Consider the following 15,153-nt stretch of genomic DNA (forward strand, 5'->3'; position numbering starts at 1 on the left):
GAATGTAAGATGGTTCTTTAAATAATGTTTCACGAAGTGTGGGATTAAAGTGATAAATCTCGTAAAAGACATACACGAGATCATTTTCTATGAAAATAGAGGTTAGTTTAAGGATAATGATGCTTTCATAGAGGTGACCCTGGCTGTGTGATAATAGTTTGAAAGAATAAAACGGGAGGAACGATTCTAAAAGGACTCAACAGCAGAAGCAAGGGCGATTCCGGGGTTCCAAATAGACGCTACACATTCCAGTTTATAGCGAACTAAAGTTTTGTATAATAGAAGCTTTACAGACAGGAGTTAGCAAAAAGGTCCTTTGAGATAGCCTAGGAATTGATTATCGATTTTAGTAACATATTCGACACGGCAATTCCAGGCGAGGTTATTGGCCAGATGAACGCCAAGATATTCATAGGAGGAAACATAAAGCAGAATTTAATTATTGATGTGGTAGGAAGGACAGGTGTTATTTTTACAGGACACTCATCAATCTGCATCTAGAAATGTTAAGTTCCATGAACCAATCTGCACACCATGCAATGAGTGACATTATTAATATCAGTTTGAAGGCGGAGATGCCAGAATCGTTAAGAATTTCTTTATAAATACCACAATCGTCAGCATACAGGCGTATGAAAGAGGAGATGCGTGTAGGAAGGTCATTAATATAAATAAGAAATAAGAGTGGGCCGAGTAAGGAACCTTGTGGAGCACCGGAGCTAACGTGCGAGTGTGATGAACTGGTTTCGTTAGCCTGAACAAATTAGGTGCTGTTTGCTAGAAATTATTTTATCTAAGAGAGTACATACAATCTATGTTTAGGTTATGAAGTTTAAGAAGAAGCACACGAGGAACCTTGTAAAAAGCTTTGAAAACAATCTCGAAATATGCAGTCAGTCCCGGAACCCCGGTCCAGAGCGACGTGAAGGTCATGAGGGAAGTTAAAAGTTAGGTTTCACTTGAATAAAATTTACGGAAGCCGTACTCTGCAGAGGTGACGAAAGATCTTGAATCCAAAAAGTTTAATAGGATTGGAATGAATTACATGCTCAAAGATTTTGCACGGAATGCTAGTTAACGAGATAGAACAAAAATTGAAAGGATTAAGTTTTTCGCCGCCTTTGTGTAAAGAAACCGCCTGCTACTTTGTAGACTTGACCAACAGCTTTTGCGATAAGAAAAATTCAACTGAGCTATATTTCTTTACGCCGTATTCAGTCCTAACAGATGAAACGCCATGCTACTCTTTTTACTAGAACAAGACAACAGGCAAGAGATCTACAGAAATCTGAGACTGCTTCACTTACCTTTACAGGCAAGAGCCGAGTGCAGCCTTTGGAAAACTGGTCGTACAAAATGGCAGAAAATAAACCCAAGACGTTACTCGCTAAAGGCTGGTTCACACTTTTACAACCGAGTACGGCAGGGAGAGACAAGACCGGTTTTTAAGCCTCTTGAGACGTCTTAGGACCGAATGCACTGCTACGGAGCTGGTCTTAAGACGTCGTAAGAGGCTTAAGAACCGGTCTTGTCTCTCTCGGTCGTACTCGGTTGCAAGAGTGTGAAGGAGCCTTTAGACGGTATGTGAAGGCCTTTCTTCTGATGCTACAGCCAACATTGAGATGTTGGGTTCCAAGCCGGTGCTGCAACATTCTAGTTGTTCCTACTTGAAATGCCGTAAACGCGCGTAAAATATTAAAGAAATGTATAAAAAAATTACAATTCGCACGATCCCGAAGAACGCGAAAGGAAGCGAGTATGAGTTTTTCCCTACCTATTGTAAATTATTGAGTTGATAAAGCCTTATTCGTGGCATTAAGCTATGAATCTCCAAGGCGGCCTTAAGAGAGGATGAGTCTTGGGTTGTGAAAGAACGCCAAAAAGCTGTTTTTGTGAAAATTATGTTTTTACGCGCTTAGATTGCAAAGCGCTTTTTTGCAGACTGCCATTACGCCAATGTCAAATTGCATCGTAAAATTTATCCATGCTCTGTCGAAGAGAAAGTATTGATGGACTGATACACTGTGCGATTTGCCATTCGGGACGTGAAGGACTGTCCAAGGAGAGGCTTCGGAATGTTGTTTTAGGTGGCGAATCTAAACTTGGTAATGTTCGATATGGGTTTATGCTGTTGATGCTATTTGTTTACCTCCATACTCGTTTTTTTATTTCTCCAAGGTGGAGACACCAGTGCCATTTCCGGAGAGGCGCAAGTGAAGAATAGGAAAGTTGTAGAGTGCAGTCATCCACGTAATGGACTGAAAGGTACCGGTGCGAACCCGTAGATTCACAAGCTTATTGTCACACTTTTTGATCAAAAGCAAATTGCATCCATGGAAGTAAAAAGCCATCATTAGTTGTAAGAAAAACAGAATTGACAGCGACCTTTATTTTTAAAGTCCTCTACTAACGGAATGTAGTAATTAACAAGTGATCGCATAAATCTCTTTATAAGACATTAAAAAGTCATTTTGGGTAGGGAAGAAGTATTTATTGTTTGCTACTATATTATTATCATTAATAATATTGTTATTATTATTATTATTATTATTATTGTTGTTGTTGTGGTTGTTGTTCTTGTTTTTGTTGTTGTTAGTAGTAGTAGTAGTGGTAGCAGTAGTGGTAGTACTAGTCGTAAATTTAGTGGAAATATGCGCGGACGGACGGACGAACGGGCGAACAAATTTCTTGGATAAGGGGGTCTGTTAAAAATCCCTCTGTGCTTTTCAAAGCGAGCGTTTCCAGTTTCGCGTTTGTTGTGAAATTGCGCGGCCATTGCTTTACAGTCTGCTGAGACAAGGGAAACCCGCTGCGCCCCCGTGGAACCCCAGCTCGGTGACACCCGCTCCCGACCGCCTCACCTTTCCCTTGTGGACGTCGTAGGCCGAGAGGATGGCAGCCCCGTCGAACCAGTGCCGCAGGGAGAAGCCGCCGCCCAGGTCCCACTTGCCGGGGCCCAGTCGGTACAGCTTGCCGCTCACCCACTCCGGGATCTGACCTGCAGCCGGAGAAGGAGGGGAGGGGACTGAGTCAATGAGCGTAACGACTGAGTCAATCAGGCAGTGTCAAAAGTGCATCGTCACGGCGTTTGTCGTCTTTGTGCGCTCGCTGAACATCGACTAAATCATGCACAGAAAGAAAACGTGCGCATTCACTGCGCGGTATTGGTTCAGTTGGTCATAGGAAACGCAGAAGAACAATGCACATCGTGACGATGCGGCGCTGTTTGGTCCGTTCCATTGAATTATACGGTCGGCGGCGATCGAACTTAAGGGGAAACTGAGCATAGAGTCGCCTAATGCACCCGGAGTACCACCAATTTCAGAGCTTGGCCAGCTTGGCTTCAAAATTGCGTCGTGGCGCTGATGTCGACGGCTTCAATATGGCGGTCCAGTGTAACTGAATGCAAGTGAGATAGAGCTAACTCAGCCCGCTCACCAGCAGTATAATGCAGGCCAGTGCTCCGCTTCCGCGGACTATAGATCATGGGCTGCTTGGCGTGAGAAGCCCTCCGAAAACCAAAAGGGCATATTCCTCTCTGACCTGTGCGTAATGCACGAGCTGCTTGGAATTAGCGCTTATCGAGTAATGGTTTTAAACTAGCTTTAACGTAGAATTGTACGCTTGTAAAGGCGAACTCGGATTTTAAGAGGTTCGCCGCAAGCGTCGCGCTGCAGAGTAAAAAGTATAGTAGATTTCATACCAGCAGCCCCCACACATTCGCTTCGCGAACGAACTGCGCGTCTCCCGGTCGAGTCGCCAAACAACTTCGGCGCAAACCAACCGCTCAAAATTCGAACGTGTCGCATATCTGCACGGTATGAGTCGCCCCCCACGACCTTTCCTCGCCCTTCGCTTCAATCTTTATATTGTTCTCTTTACCACGTGCATGCGTTTTGTGGCGCGGAAGAAAAAAAAAAAGAAGCGGCAGAAACGGAGGATGCGGAGAAGCTTTGAAAAGACATATGGCGGCGCGTCTCAGGAAGGACAAATATTGATGTCGGCATCCGCTGCGTTCCCCATAAAACGCGCTTCGCCGATAGATCGTAACGCGGCTGCCAATGTTTTCCCTTGATTTTTATGCCGGATTCCGAATGCCCGACATCAGCCTGGTTGGATCGGTTCTCCCGTTTGAGCGGACTTTTTCTCCACTCTGCGACATTCAGTGGATCTTGTTCGTACACAAGGCGCCTTCAGTCTGCCGAAGATGAGTTCACTACGCAAAAAGTGATCGTAATCCAGGCGGTGAATGCGCCGTATTTTAATACCCCCCGCTCAGAAAGTGTGCTCAACTGTTTAATATAACGCGGGAGCGGTGGCCAGAGGGACTGCATGCGGCATCTGCCGGCTCAATCTGGCAGCTCATGCCGCTGTTGTCGTTTAGAGTTACACTCCCAGCTCTGAAATAATCACCAATGCGTGACTCGGCGAAAAAGAAAAAAGGCCGCTCCTCGATTTTGTGTTTCGTTGTTTAAAGAAGGTGGCATTTATCTCATTTATCAGAGTAACTGCAAGATCACCGAGATATGGTAGCCCCGCATGGTAAATGCGTATAGGTCTGACTAAACAGAGTGGAAAAAACAAAAAACAAAAAAACAAGTAAAATTAAAAAGCGTGGGTGATAAAGAAAGAAACCAGGAGGTCATGCGATGATTGTATCGGGGAGTGGCGACCGACAATCGCAACAGCCGCCTCATTCTCTGCCGCATCATTGATTTAATCGCTAGACAGCTCACGGTCGCAAAACTCGTCAAACACAAAGTTGGGGCCCAAGTCGATGGAGCGCACCGATTGGCCGATCACAACGATGACTTCGCGCTTTTTTCGCCGACGTCCAATCGGCGCGTCCCGCGAACTTTTGGCTCCAACTTTCTGTTTCACGAGTTTAGGGCCCCTGATATCAGCTGCGGCCACCGCTCCCGCGTTATATTTAACAGTTGAGCACACTGTACGTGCATCTTTCGACGCCGTGATCACGCTCTTCTCCCGCCTTCTCTACGCGCAGAGAGCACAATTGGGTGATAAAAAGGGGCCACGTGGTTCATGGATGTGCTAAGTACGTAGCTCTCCTCACCGCGGTGTCAGCCAAAACCCTTACAAAAACGGGTCTCAACATTCTTTTTAATTTTTTTAGACTTCTTATTGACTTTCCGCGATCCTACTGAATTCCTTTATAAACGCACTTTGTTTTGACTATTGTCAAAAAACTTTCAAAAGAAAAAATATTGAATTTTTTTGTAGACTTATTTATAAAAAAATTAAGAACTTGTTAAGACGTTTCTCTATAGGATATTTTCTAAAAAAATTCAAAAGGAAAAACAATAGATTTTGTTTTGTAGACTTATTTATAAAAAAATTAAAAAGAACTTGTAAAAACGTTTTTCTGTAGATTATTTTCTAAAAAAATTCAAAACGAAAAACAATAGATTTTGTTTTGTAGACTTATTTATAAAAAAATAAAAAGAAGTTGTAACAACGTTTTTTGTAGGTTATTTTCTAAAAAAATAAAAAGAAAACCTATTGACATTATTTCTTTATAATATTTTATAAAAATATATACATTTTTTTATTATTTTATTTGGTCTGCGGTCGTGTGCGGGGTCCGATCTGAGGGATGTTTTTTTTTTACTTTTTATTGAAAATGTGTTGACTTCTTGTTCACTTTGATTACTTTATTTTGACTGACTTCCTGTTGACATGGTCAACAGAAAGTTTGTTGATTTTGTGTTGAAACTTTTTTTATGATTTTCTTCTGCCTGAGTCAAAAGAAAAGCTATTGACTTTCTATTAACTCTACGTTGGATCTTTTTCTGTTGACTTCCTGTTGAAAGTGTTATCATACTGGAGACGTTCTATTTACTTCGTGTTTAAATTATTCAGTTGAGTTTCTGTAGCCAGTGTCAAAAGAAAAGCTACAGACTTTCTGTTGACTTGTTATTCAACATGATACATCTTGACTACATGTCAAAAGTCACTAAGTTTCTCAATAGTCTCTGACAAGTTGAGAACCGTAGGGAGGAGCTTCCGTTCTCCTGCCTTCAGCGCGAGCCTTCTGTCCTTGACAACTCTTCGACGTCTCGCGCCCCTCGAGCTCGACTCCGCAGTCAAAGCACGACGGAAGGCATGGGGCGCGTGCTGGAGGCCAGGCGTTCGAAAAACACGCCCTGTCGTTCTCACTTTGTAAATGACTATCGTTGCATTATTGACCCTATTCAGCTAGTAAAGAAGAGCAAAATAACTATTTTAAAGTGGAGCATTTGCCTTGACTGGCTTCGTCCCGAGTGGTGCTATGCAGAGAAGCGATAACATTTGTTCTATGAGCCGTTTTTGTGGATGTTGTTTTAGCGACTACACGAAATTATTATTAGTTGTACCAATGCTTTTTAGTAAGAGATAGAGTCCACGAACTTCGAAACACTGTCTCTCCTTTGACAGACTTTCGAGAAGGAGACCGGAGACTTGGAAACTTAATAACTGCTGAGGTGGTCACCGGCCAAATGATTACCTTCAATATGTAGGCTATATAAGGCTCTGGTGCTGTCAACAGGACTGTGTTTCTGATGTTGAGTGCTTGATGGTGTTGGTGTTCGTTTACATTGCTTATTTGTGGGATGTGTATGTATCAAAAAGACACTATTTCCTAACGAAATTTAAAAAAAAAAAAAAATTAAAAAATTTAGTGTTTTTTTTAAACGTTAATCAGAGGTTTTGTCAAAAGGAATTCAACAAAATTTCTGTAAGATGGAATTCAAAAGAATGTGTGTAAGAAGGAATTCTAAAAAATTTAAGTGGCCAATTTTAACTAGGAGTTAAATAAGTTGTCAAAACAAAGTCTAATAAACATAAAAAAGTTTAAAAAGAAATTCAATACGACTCCAAAAATTTTCAACAAAAATTCAAAAGAATTTAACTACAGATTTTCGTAAGGGAAAGTCGCAGTTCCACTGGCCACGCATCGTACAAACGATGTTCACTGCAGACAAGGTGCCAGAATAAGCTGCAGACAGGCGTTAAGCATCTTCGACACATGTTTACTTAAGCACGTTACTTCGAGCAGGTCTGCAGACAGTTTTTGTGTGACCATTGTGATGTCATAGGAAAAAGAAGACCTCAGAGAGTTTCTGCAGTCTGTCTTTTGTGCGATGTATATCAGCAGGGCGACCGCTGCTCTAAGGACTGATCAGTAGTCGCCGGCGGACACCTATCTTAAAAAAGGTGAACACGCCCCGCTGGGTTCCAGGACCAGAGTCAGTGAAGGTTTTCCTAAACCTATTTTACTCGTGCGCGCCATCTTTAGCCTGGCGGCTATTTTGCGCGTAGTTCTCGGGGTGAAACGGGGATAGGTCTGGATACTCTCTCGTTCTGCATTCCCCACGAAGTGCGGAGTTACTTTACACTCAGGAGTGACTCGTTCTGATGACTTGTGGCATTGCACGTTCCTGGCGACCCAACACGCTATATGGAAAGAGAGATTCCATTCTCGGGACTGTCGAAACAAATAAAACATAATTAAAACGGAGCAGTTTACGTCAAAACGATTAACAGTGTCGCACGCGATTAGCGGAACACCTCAAGCGGAATATGACGCATATTGGCCACTCCAGCAAAATCAACGCCGCGTAGCGGCAACACCGAGAAGCTAAGGAGAGGAGGTCGTTTCCACTCTGTCGTCTGCTATCGCTGCTTGGTTCTCGTAGACAGCATAGAAACAAACATTGTTTCCAGTAATTATTTTTATGCTTCCGCCGTGTCATTCCTACGTACTGACTAGAAGAAGGTTTCTACCGTCGAAAAATCGCTTTGCTTTCACATGTAACACCGATCTTACGCTGCAGTGAAAAAATTTATGGTGGTCAGAGTGCTGAAAGACGAAAACGACCTCCTTTCGTCCGCCATACTGCCTGACTGGCGCGCCCCTATAGTTTGCTGGTGTCGCGAATATGCCGACTGTTTGAGCTAGTGAGCCCTTGAAACATAAGACATATCGGGGAAAAGCAGCCTCCAAACAAACCCTGTAGTTTTATTTCTTTTTTTTCTTGTTAGAGAGGGGTTTCGGTGCGATATTGCTACAATACGGCGAGATGAATTAATTTCACTCTACGTATCTGATATTCATAATCCCTCCGTCCTTTTTGTTTCTGTCATTTTTAGCTACTCTAGAACCGTAGCGCCACAGAAGCAAGTTAGTGTGGTTAGAAACGACAGTGACACCGTGAAAAGTGGGCCTTTTCGAGGCACTGTGTGAATCTTTGCAGGATAAAGATTAAACGAATTTTGTTATACAGCCAGCATCTTCTAGCGAGGTGGGTGCTGACGCAGTTAAGTGCTGACTCAGTTAAGAATGAACACCGGTCGGCTTTTTCAGTCCACACGTCCGAAAAACTTAAATAGTTCAATATTTCTATTTCAGTAAACCTTTCTGACCAAAAAAAATGCTTTTCGCTGTTATTAGGCAAAAAAAAAACATTTTTTCTAACGGTTTACGATTGAAAGGGAGGTCGAGTAAACTCTCTTCACTTCGACCAACCGTCTGACGAGCCTACAATGGTGTCACAATCCACATGACTCAATTTTTTTTTTTTTTTGCGCTCTTGGGTTTTTTTTTTTATCGGTTCTGGCGTGACTACTGCTGGATTTGTTAAATTAATTTGTGCGGCGCTCAAACGAAACTTGAGGCTCATACCTCACCAACATTACCTAAAATACACATGACATTCCAACTTCCAAGTCGACTTCATAGTTCCTTGAAACGAGAATTAAGTTTTTTTTTTTCTTCAAATATCGACCTATGTTTTTAGTAAATATTCACAATTTGCTAACTAAAAACAAAAACAAAAACAAAAAAAACAAGAGAAAATTTAATACTCCAAAGAGCTTAAGTTGCGATATTTTCTTTTTGATATAAAAAGGTTGAAAGAAATCATTATTTTTCTTTTAAGTTTTGTGTCTCAACAACTTTTGCGTTGACAGATTGTTAAAGCCGGATAGCCGAAGTACTTTAACTTTTGACCTGGAGTTTGAAAGCCGAAATGGCACAAGGTCAACATGCTGTTGTTAGTGCGGAGGATAAGTCTTCTAATTGGATTGCTTTTGTCATCACCGAGTTGAACTAAGCTTCAAACGAAAGGTAATAAACTAAGAACCTAATGCAAATGCAGCAACATCCAGATAGAGCGGGAGAGAAATCCTTAACCAAGTTAAGCAAGGTGTTTACACAGCAAAACATTAAACTCGATCTGCCGGAAGATGCTTATCTGAATGCAGCAAATTAAATAGATAAACCAAGCACCCAAAAGGCGGGCCGAAAAGAAAAGCCCCTTTCATATTTTAACGAGACATCAACTGAACGCAATTTTTTTTTTTTTTTTAATTATTGTTTCGATGTACATGGGCCGTTGTGTTTTTCTCTCGCGTTGTGTAGTGGCAGGAAATAAAACTCCACGCTAAACCGAGCAGACAAATTATTTGTCAAGAGATTAGACCCAAAGAAATAAATCTAAATTGCTAAAGACCATCTGCACACTGGGAAGATTCTTTTTTTTTTTTTTAATTTCAAGAATGAGGAGATTAAAAGTTATTTTCTGCGCTTTCGCTTTCATTTCGTTTTGTGGTTGGAGGAAGGGGGAGGGGCGGTGGAGAAACCTACGTCGGCCAGCAAGCCCGTTAACGCATGATCATAATCCCATAACGAAAACCACGGGCACGCGAGTCCATGCATAAAATCCTACACGCCCGAATTCGCGCAGGCGCAGGAACGTGCGCGCGATAAAAGATAACACGAACGAAACATACATACAGATACACGTACACACGTAGTACACAGTTTCCCACGCTCTGCAGGACGCAAAAGCCTGTGTGTTGAAGCGAGCTTACACGGTCACTCCTGCCCCTCATGGTACCCGTCCGTGACGTCACGACTAGGACTTGCCTCGCCGTGATCGGCCGGATTTGCCTGTGCCTCGCCGCGATTAGCAGGATTGGCCTCGCCGTTAACCGTCGATTGGGCAGGCTTTATCATTATACATGCAGGAAGCTGGGGTTTGGCCAATCGCGAACTTTGACAACAGTGACGCTTTTTGGCCGCGCACGTCGCTATACAGTAGCGGACGACATAAGAAATAGTGACGTCGGAGTCCGTTTTAACCTCATAAGTTAAACCAAATCAACTTTTATTTAACGCAATTTATTACGAGCAATAAGTACAACGAATATATCGTAATTTTTCTATAAATGCTGTCAATAGATATACAAAACATGCGCACTTTTCTAAATGTGGACTGTGGTGGGAAGAGATATGGCGCATAAAACAGCCATAATTTCCGTACGATGGAAAGGCAAGTAAACGAGTGGTGGCGAGGACCAATACCAAGACGGATGCGTTTCGTTTGGGCGTAGTTACGTGCGTGCGTTGGGCTCGTTGGGAGACCCTGTGAGTCGTACAAGATAATGACGCGAGCGACGCGGCACTGCGTGGATCCATTAGCCATGACGTGGGGGGGGGGGGGGGGGAGGGGGAGGGCAGGTCTTGTCTTTTAGGTGGATATCCTAGGACACGGGCGAGCTGGGAAACATTTGTTAGGAGCATAGCCAGACCCTCAGCCGCAAGTAAGTTAAGCTCCCTTTTTCGTTTAGAGCTAAACTTGGTATTTAAAGTCAAACGAAACACGCACTAAGAATCAAGAAAAGTAAAATTAATAATAACTTTCACCTTCCAAATAGAATATCAGTAACAAAGAGAGTTGGGTTAAGCCTAGTACAGTGCATAAAATATAATTTTGAATACGTGACAGTCGTATTATGGGCACTGCAAATTACACGAACATCTGGTATTTCTGCAGAAGCAGTGACGTTGGCTTTGGCTATGCGTTTTAAGGATCATGTCAAGATCCGCGCTATAGATTTGGCCATACCAGTGACTCCTTCCCGGTAACTCACCAACATCACGCGGGGCGGCGCCACCGTATAGAGAGCTTATACCTGTAGAATGACCCAAGACTGCGGTGACGACAGAAAAACGGCAGGAAGAAGGAAAGAAGCCTAGACATCATTCCTTCTTCCTGCCGTGTTTCTGTCGTCATCGCAGTCTCCGGATGATTCTACAATTATGAGCTTACACCAGTTCACTTGCGCCTTCACACTTTGCTTGTAGAGAGCCTTAATTACAGGGAGTGTCGAACTGCTCAAACAGGGTCACGTGGTGTATGGGCCGCGTTTGCAATACGAGCTGCAATGAGGTGCCGAAAACTTTGGTCGTCTGCAAACGCCTCCGCCTTTACGCCTACTTTCCTTTTCGCCCGCGACAGCGCAGCGCATGCGCAAACGCCTCCGCCTTTACGCCTGCTTTGCTCCTCGTCACGCGACAGCGCAGTGCATGCCACTCGCGACCAATCTCCGCAGGAGGCGTCCGCCATTAAATTTCAAATACTCCCCTTGATTTGAGATGGGCCTTCTCTACGATCTAGGTTCTCTAGGTGGTGGCGTATGCATGGCACTGGGCCCTTCACTGCAAAGCGAGGGAAGGGTATTGGGTTCGAATTCTACTAAATGCACAATGTTGGTGGGGCAAAAGTCAACTCACACGAGGGTACCGCAAACGTGATTCTCGACCTAAAACTTTCAAAAGTGCTGATTTTCGGCTTCTTTTTTTTGGACTTTTTTTAAACATTTTTTTTTTTGTATACCTTGATGATGTACTCAAAGAGCAGCAGCTCAAGTAAAGGCTTTGGTATATTAGACTTGCGTAGAATGCTGAATAAAACCGCAATGATACGTTTATAAGGGCGGGAAACGACTTTGTGCACATTAAAAACCGCGTGAATTAGTATACGGGCGCAAAAGGACTTTGTGTTCATTCAAACTGCATTAACTTTGACGGTCGACAAGGAGCCGTAGCATATCTGAATGCACGAGATTATACAACTCGCGGGAACTGTCATAGTCGGGTATCCTGTCTGAACTCTGTCAGTTGGCAGCGGAACAGAAAGCTGTACCTCGCTTCATTAAGTCCGAGTCTAACGCAACATGCTAATGAGGTCATTATATGCCGCGACAAAAATGAAGTGTCAGGGCATTTGTCCTATTTCTGCGTATGTGTTATAATCGGCTAAGCCAATCAACGACAGTGAATGCACCTTGATTGTGCGTCTTAAGTAACTGGGTGTGCACTTCGATGTGGTGCCAAAGCTACGAGCCAAGGACCCGTCAAGCTTCTCGAAAAGCTCGGAGGGCTAAGAACACCCATAGAAACAGGAAGAAGTTCTTCAGGTTTCTATGCGTGTTTCACCGCCAACAGCTCCAACCAGTCCCATGGAATGGTTCGTGACATTGCTTTTTTAATCTTTGCATTCGTGTAGCAACTAGCTTTTTGGCCCTCTTTGGATTAGAGGCCGCGTTTCAAGATTTACTCGATCGATTAAAGAGTCCAGGGTAAGGTTTTTGTACCTTGGGGTTCGAAAACCTACTCTCATCCAGCGATGCTTCGTCTGTGCTGTCGCGTGACACGACCTGCCGGAGCAACTCGGATCTATTTGGGTAATATTTGGAACACAGCCAAGATGAAACGAAGTAGCTTGGCTAGGCTTAGACTTCTCGTGAAACGGAGTTTCGCCGTAAGTCACGTTTTATGTGAATGTACAGTGCCACTTCATTTTATCTGTCGACGAACTATGTCAATATGAGATGTCGGTGCTCGTCTCCATACCGATGGCTGCTTTCAGGCGCATGGATGAATCTATGGCCATTGACCACTTCAGAACAGCAGAGCTTGGCTTCTTACGTGCAGGCTTCTCACTTCGTGATTCGTTCTTCGGTGTTGTTATCGGCCAATACCGCCATCCCATTGGCTGAGAATCGATGATTCCCCCTGAACTCACCACAACCTTTGTTTTCTAAGTTGTCATTGACCATACACTTAAAGTTTTAGCATATGCAAAATCTTTAGCATTTACATTGCGGAAAAGCACTCTAAAAAAGCCTGTGAGTCTTCTTTCCCGCAGAACACGCGGACAGCCAATCACTATTGTTTGCGGAATCAGCTCAGGGAATGACAATGCCAAAACATACGTTTAGACCAAAAAGCGAAGTCTGCGATGCAGCTTCAAGCAACGCATGCGTGACGTTTTGCATTGCTTATTGCTACATCGCAGACTTCCTTTTGATCTAAAGTTAAACCTATGTTTCGGCATTGTCATTCGCTGAGCTGATTCCGCAAACAGCAGTGATTAGCTGTCGGCGTGTTCTGCGGGAAAGAAAACCCACGGGCTTTTTATAGAGTGTAGGTTTGCAATTCAGGTTAAGATTTATTCGTTTTTCATGCTCATTTGCGAATATTTTATTTGCTTTATAGTAAACGAACATGTTTTTAAAAAATGACTGCGAGCGTTGAAAGGAGCTCTCCTGATGAGTTCGGAAAAGGCTTCACTTTTTTTTTTTTATCTTTTCTTCAAATCTGTCTTTTCTAAAAAAAAAAAAAAACTTGAAGCAAAAACATTTTTTTTTTAGTTCCTCTTCAGCTGCTGTTTTATAAATGCGCGGTATAAAAAGCGCGAAAAACCTTGCAGGCTCAGAAAAGAATGGCCGTGGTCTGCGCGGCACTAGATACTGAAGCTGAACGCTCGTAAAAAAAGGTGGGATGTAGAAAAAAAAAAAAAAAAGGTAACAAGAGAGCGGGCCGGAGAAAAGAAAAAAGCCTGTTGTCGCCGTACACTAACGAAGCCAAACTTGGTTCCGAACTTTTAAGTCTTTGGTAGTTCGTTGTGCCCGCCGATCTCGGAACGACGATGTTACAAAAGCGAATCGAGTCTATCAACTCGTGAGTGAATGCGGGGGTAACAAAGGAAACCACAAGTTGGTTCGAAACGTGGAAAGCGGTTGGTTCTGTGTTTGATTGAGTCCCTCCGTGTGTATTTTAGAGAAAAAAAAAGCGAGAGAGAGAGAGAGAGAGGGAAAGAGAAGGAACACGAAAGAAAATAGAAAAGCAAGAAGACAGAGATTGAAACAAAAGGTGCAATAAGCCGATAGATCATGGGCCGGGACTAAAAGAGCAGCCGCGACAAAGAATTACCTAGAAATAAAACAAGAAAGAAGGTTTCAGAAAAAAACAACGAGTGTCGATGAAAAAAAGAACAGACAAACACAATGTAGACAGCCGAAACAACTAGAAAATAAATACAAATGAATGAAGAAACGAAAAAAGAATACAGAGGAACCCCGAGGCGGGAAGAGGGGTCTGTGGTCGCCAGAGCGCTGGGGCGATAAGCCCCGGCTCCATGAGGGCTAGCTGATGTCTCTGTCTGTACCACAGAGACCGCCAAATGGATTGGACACGGTCCACCCACAGTCCACCCATCGTCTCCCGCCTTTTCCGTCTCTCTCGTTATCTTTTTCCTTTCGAGTAACCTATGGTGCCGATGTCTTTTTTGTTCGCTTTGGCCTTGATCGCCGTCGTCTGCTTGTCGCTCTTCTGGCTCTCCGCAAGGTACGCCAGCAGCAGCAGAAACGGCAGCCTTTCGTCTCATCTTGCCCCTAGTCAGAGGTTCTGCTCATTTGTTCGTTCAGCCAGAACCAGCTTCTTCTTTTCTTTTTTTTTTTTTTTACTTTATGTACGCCGTTTCTTGAGTTATCACTTCATTTTAGATTCTGCGCCCCTGAAGTGCGATTTCTTCCGCACGGCCACCCTTCTTCCTGGTAAATGGTTCCATCAGCTTTCTTTTCTTCGCCCGAGCTGAATAAGGACTACCCTGTTTAATGTGACACCTTGGTTTTGTGGCGAGTCCCTTATAGCTCCAGCTCTTTGTCGATGTTTTGAACAGTCGCCGAGTTTTGGTATACGCTCTTCGCGTTGATTGGAAAATAAAGAAGGTGGTTCAGCGTTATTAATCAAGTAATGAATATTGTCTTCAAAACTACGAGCCTATATTTCAAACTAGTACTCCCTGCAAAAGCATTGCGCGTATTACTTGCTCGCAAATTGTTATTCCTTCCTGTCCATTTTATTTTTTCTTTCGCCCTGCCATCACGGTATTTCTAATATTTTCCATGCAAAACTAAAAGGCCGTACTTCGATATCCATTTCTTTATATTCTGAACCGTGAATTTCAGGCTAACTTGTTAAGGATTTGATAGCGTATCTCACAAGTTTTGATTTTTCTAAAT

General features: G+C 43.3%; 1 protein-coding gene across 1 annotated transcript in view; it reads right to left on the bottom strand.

The window, feature by feature from the left end:
• Window positions 1–15,153, bottom strand: part of LOC8040957 (beta,beta-carotene 9',10'-oxygenase) — a 115,359-nt gene that overhangs the window by 66,387 nt on the left and 33,819 nt on the right. Inside the window, exon 2 of the mRNA XM_040501238.2 lies at window positions 2,862–2,998. Coding sequence (XP_040357172.1) covers window positions 2,862–2,998 — 137 coding nt within the window. The remainder of the gene's footprint in view (window positions 1–2,861; window positions 2,999–15,153) is intronic.

The sequence above is a fragment of the Ixodes scapularis genome, unplaced genomic scaffold, assembly GCF_016920785.2.
Source record: "Ixodes scapularis isolate PalLabHiFi unplaced genomic scaffold, ASM1692078v2 PGA_scaffold1__304_contigs__length_218370807, whole genome shotgun sequence".
NCBI lineage: Eukaryota > Metazoa > Arthropoda > Arachnida > Ixodida > Ixodidae > Ixodes > Ixodes scapularis.